Source organism: Scophthalmus maximus, chromosome 15, assembly GCF_022379125.1.
Source record: "Scophthalmus maximus strain ysfricsl-2021 chromosome 15, ASM2237912v1, whole genome shotgun sequence".
NCBI lineage: Eukaryota > Metazoa > Chordata > Actinopteri > Pleuronectiformes > Scophthalmidae > Scophthalmus > Scophthalmus maximus.
The window spans coordinates 22682807-22688405 of record NC_061529.1 but is presented as its reverse complement, the minus strand read 5'-3'; the positions used below and the strand labels follow the sequence as shown (position 1 = coordinate 22688405).

The 5599-nt window shown below is 40.4% G+C and overlaps 1 protein-coding gene across 1 annotated transcript; it reads left to right on the top strand.

The window, feature by feature from the left end:
* Positions 1-387: 387 nt before the first annotated feature.
* Positions 388-4499, top strand: LOC118286411 (putative leucine-rich repeat-containing protein DDB_G0290503). The gene is made up of 4 exons (XM_035610853.2): positions 388-523; positions 1944-2025; positions 2125-2627; positions 2741-4499. Exons 2-4 carry the CDS (start codon positions 1961-1963, stop codon positions 3247-3249), a joined length of 1077 nt encoding a protein of 358 aa, XP_035466746.1. The 5' UTR covers positions 388-523; positions 1944-1960; the 3' UTR covers positions 3250-4499.
* Positions 4500-5599: the final 1100 nt, after the last annotated feature.

The window sequence follows — 5599 nt, the reverse complement described above, 5'->3', positions numbered from 1 at the left end:
GATTCAAAAGTAGAACACACAATACCCTAATGGTCTCAATGAAAGATGAGGATGTCCAGTAGGAGTGGGGAAGGACCGTGCATAACCCTGCTAGGGAAACACCTTGGTGGTCCGGGCCAAGATTTCACCTTCCCCCTAACCCTTTCCTTTTCTTAGATGTGAATTCATTTAATTATTCATTTTCTCACCTCTCTGTCAGGATCAGGAAACAGTGACAAATCAGATGTGAATTCATTTAATCATTCATTTTCTCACCTCTCTGTCAGGATCAGGAAGCAGTGACAAATCAGTGTTTTAGTTTTTTTAGACTGTGCAGTGGGAGTGTTTGACTGCTATTAGAAATCACACAGCTTCTCTAAAATTACGTGACACACGCACGCACACACAAGCAAGCGCGCACACGCGCGCACACTGCTTCTCCCACGGACTCTGTCTGAACAGACTCCATCCTCCTCAGTCTACTGAGCTAAGCTGCACTGAACAGAAGCGCCTGTCATCTGTCTCCTTTCTCCACTTTTTACAGGTTGGTAATGTTTCAAAATTTCTATAACTTCATACTCATGTGGCTAAACATTTAGATTAACAGCTGATCCATTTAGTAAGGGAACTTGATGCATACTTATGGGTTTGTGGGTAGAAGTTTAACAAGAAAGTTAGTTGGACAGCCTGACACATCTCAGGAACCTAAAGTGATCTGCAGGAAGAGGCTAAGGTGGGAGTCACAAAGTAGTGCCACAAGATCAGTCTTTGTACTTTCATTTGTTTTTATACTTAAGACTTTAAAGTCTGTTTGCTGCACGGTCAGATTCACCTCTTTTATCATAAAAAAAATCGACCTAACCCTCAGGCAGATGAGTTACTCGCCTGATGCCCTAAACTTTAACACCATACTTAATAAACATGTATGAAATGTGTTGTTATTCCACAGGGTTTGTCTGCTGGTCATTTGGAAATGGAACATTATTTCATTCACTGACTGACATTTGTGTTAAAGTTGATAATTTACATTGAACATTTTTATTTGACTCTGAATTTGCACGTATTATCTTACTAAAGTTTTTTTTAAAGCTTAATAATATAGTTTTTCATTGTATATATTCTTTGATATTATTTCCATACCTCTATGTTCCTGTCTATATCACCATCAGAGGGTTAGGGTTAGGGGGGTTAGGGTGTGTGTGTGTGTGGTCACATGATTTGAGGGAAACTGTGTGACTTCAAATACGCACTTAAGGAGAAGTGATACTTTGCAGGCACCAACTTGCGGGGAGATGACGAGATCACTTTCTCGAGAAAAAACTTTCTGTATTACTTGTATTACCTCCAGCCAGTATGGTTGTATGGCTGGGCAGCTCCAAAATTTATGTAAATGATCTGCCAACTGATCTCCACATTTCCTAAAGCACAGACCGCTCCCTGTCTTACATGTTTGTACACATTTTAATTTGGGGGTTATGAAATATCTGATCAAATTCGCCAGCAGAATTCTCTCCAAAGGCCCGAGCTGGTGGAAGTAGACTGCACAGAGCGTATATTTCTTCTCCACGGGGGGATCGCCAGAGCTTGGCCCCCGTCATACACTGCTTGCAGTTCTAGTTTCATTTGATACTAATTATTCAGTTCATACAGATTTCAAGTATCCAAATATTGATGAAGAATGTTTAATAAGGTTTACACAGTTAATTATGTTCTTATTCTATAATAATGTTTAGAGATTGAGACCCACTGGGCATAAGATGGTGCAAAAGTGAACTTGTAATTAAAAGGGTTTTTTTTGTTGTTTTTTTTAAAGTTTAAGTATCCTGCTTTCACATTTTGCAGTGTTCATGGACCAGGCCATTTCTTGTGGTTATGTATTTGAGTGCCAGAGCTCATTGTATTAAAACTACATACTGCCTTACCAGGTGTTAAATTGATCTCACTGGTGTTTGTCATTTCCGCAGCAAATCATCGTGGAGCCATGCTGAGATCCTTTGGTTCCTATTTGGACTGGAACAGACGGATGTCATCAAGGTTTAGGGTTAGGTTTGTAGAAATATAACACCATGAATTAAGTTGACTCCACTCAGCTGATATGAGGCCTGTCTGTTCCATTTCTAAGCTTGAACCCTTTCACATTCACAGCTCTGCAGGACAACGGCACCTGGAGTTGAAGGAACTGGCCCAGGCAGTGATAAGGCCACTAAAGAGTGGGCTCCATTCCTTCAACAATGTCTTAGAGATGCTCCTCCATATCAATGCAGACATTGTCCTTCCTGATAGCCAGACTTTTCATGACATTAGACAAGAGATTGAGAACATGAAGCAGCAGATGGAAGAGTCGGAGCAGGTAGCCAGAAAAGAGCTTCAACAGCTCGATGGGGAGACTGAACATCTCACTGCAGAACAGAGTCGTTTAGCAAATCAGAAAAGCCAGAAAGAGCTTAAGGTTGAAGGCTTAAAAATACAGCTGGAGTCACACAGATCCTCTCTGGAGAGTTACAAAGAAGCTCTGGAGAAACAGAGGGATAACCTGAAGTCAGCAGAAAACACCCGAGATAGAATGAGAGATAGGAGAGATGGGGGCGAGAACGTAAGAAATGCTGGGATTGGTGTCATGTTTATCCCAATTGTGGGGTGGATTGCTGGTAAGTAAATGCAGCATTACATTTAAGGTTATTTTAAACAAACATTTATTCAAGTGATTATGTATTTTACAAAGATAAACATGTGACTAATGATTTACATAACCTATTCTCAGGAGCAATTATGATTGCGGCTGGTGAAACCGAGAGGAACAATGCCTCTGAGGCTGTGGATAGCGCTAATAGGGAGATAAAGAACTGTGAATCTCAGGTGACATCATACTCCCAAAAAGTGTCTGAGTACAATTCCTTGATTTGTCAAGCTCAGCGTGAAATCCAAGAGGCTGACAACAAGATTCGTGAGGTGGAGGCCACACTGCGGAGCATGTCTGTGAAGCGGGAGGCTGTTTCTAATGTTCAACAAAAAATGAGATGTGCTGTCCATCAGCTGGGGAAGCTGTGTGGGGTGGGGAACGTGGCAGAGCTGCAGACCCAACGCCTAATCCTGTTGGAGCCTGTGGTGAAGGTAATGGAGGAAATGACCACAGCACTGGGTCAGATCGATGGAAATGAGCTGCTGCACACTGAGGGCATAAACAGCTTGATGTGCGACATTAAAGAAAAACAGAACAAACTAAACCAACTTGTTGACACCAATAAGAGTATTGGTGAGGATTCTTACTGATTTGCAATTCTCTCAGTCATATCTGCATGTTAGTAAGTTGTCTATTTTTGTTGTTAAGCTTCCTAAGCTCTATTTACTCATACGAGTCTCCCTTCATTGAAAGTAGCAGGACAGAATGAACAGAAATACTAGTTATACTGATGTGATGAAATGAGACTAGAAGTTGAAGCTTTTCTTGATCAGGTATTTAAATGCCGGTAAATTGTGTAATGTGGTTTCTTTACGTGCTCTGGGCCTAAAGAAGAGTGACATGAACAGTCTATTTTACACTTTACTGCTTAACGTCTAAAGTCATATCTTCATGTCTAATACTATGTTGTGCATTGGTAGGAGCAGATTTGGAAATTGGCAAGTTATCAATAATTATCAAACACAATTATTAAGAGTAATAAAATTATTATTAACCACCCTGTAAACAGACTATTTAAGAATGATGTGAAATCAGTCTGAAAATGGGTGTTCACTTAAAATATCAATATTTATGATATTGATATCATCAGTTGAACAGTGATGACCCTCGCAACCAGCAGTTATTACAACAGAATATCCACAATATATCACAGACAACTTATCTTTAAATATAATAGTTTAATAAACTTCAGCATTATTAATTCACAATCCAAAGTACTTACATGAAATATACATCTATCATTAATCTTTACTTATCTAAACTGATAACAAGATAAGCTACAAAAATGAACTGTGCACAAGCATAAACTGACCCCTAGGTGATGTTTAGCCTGGCATAGTCAAACTAATACTCAAATGTGTATTAGTCTGGGACCGCTCGCTTTATTTTCTATTTCCAAGAGGCATTACCAACGGACGCAGAGCAAAATGCCTCCGGCCGTAATTGGATAGCAGCGAATCATGTGCAATCTGTCGAGCGACGCCAAAATGTCAACAGACTAGACCAGAGAGGAGATGTCAACCTAGCAGGGCTTTACAGACGTTACAAACAATATTTACAGTATATAACAGAAATATCTGCGAAATACATCACAACATACAATACTCACTCTCTTCACAAACGCATTCCCCCGGAATAATGAGAGCTACGGCCGCCTTGTAACATGTATAAACATACCCGTAAAATGTAAACAAAGGTCAAGACCCAAAGCTGTGCTACACGGGCTGCAAAAAAGGTGCCTGAGTAAATAATGACAACGTAACTCAAAAAACTGCAGTCATTTTTATGATTAAAATGTGTGTGTTCTTTTGTAACTGGAATAAATACATAATATGAAAAATGAGAGTCTCTTTTTATACCATAGGTGTGGGGCTAAGTACAGTAACGGTAACAACATTTACAATAAGTTTTCCTCCCATTAACTGTTAAGGTAGATACAATTAAATTAGAGTGTATGTCTGTTAACAAGAAATACTTTACATTTATTAACAGACAGACTAAAACCTGAACTACAAACTCAGTACTGCAGCCAACTCTGTTTCTCTGGACCTCGCTGCTCACTGACACAATCGATGTAACCCCCACCACACCCACACACACCCTTCGCGAGAGAGAGAGGAAGGGGGGGACTGCGGACACGTTCCTCTTTGCTTCTACCTTGAATGAATGAGATTCTTTATGTCGCACATTTAAAATAAAACTCAAGCAACACAAATACATGTTTTTAAAGGAGTAGAAAGATGTAGTGAACCTCCAGATCGGACCACTTTTTCTAATTTCTCCCACTGTCCGGTCTGTCCCACTGACAGTTGACAGCCACACGTCGCCACTCGCACTGCTTCTTTTTATTAGTCATCCACTGCTGTGGCACCAAATAACGCTGTTTTCTGGGCATCCCCCTCCCTACAGGTGTGTCCCCCTTTCTACAGGTGTGTCCACCTCCCTACAGGCGAGTCTATGTCAGTGTCTGAGAAGTGAGTTTTTTTTTCTTTTTCTCACCTGTCGGAACGAAAGAACAATTCGATGCCAGGGTCATTAATATACGGATCAGCATTCATGAGGTGATTTGCATTGACTATTTATGGTTAAAATGGGAGTGTCCGGGGCAGGATATGAGGCTGATTCACGTATGCACACTTGTAGGTGATCTGTGATTTATAAAGGGAGAATTGCGCACAGGTTTTATAAGTCAGAATATTTTTCGGCGTACGCCATTTTCGGCTTTTGAGCGCACGTACACTTTCAGTTAGGATCCTTTGCACAGTTTTATAAATGAGACCCCAGGACTTTAACAGCCACTCCAGTTCTTTTCACTTGGGCCATTTATTTCAATCCAGTTGTTGTCACCCTCAATATCAGGCTGGGATATCACTTGATTGAATTGGTCGGAATTATCAACAATGAGCAATGTACTTTTCATTTTAAGCGTTAACCAGGAAT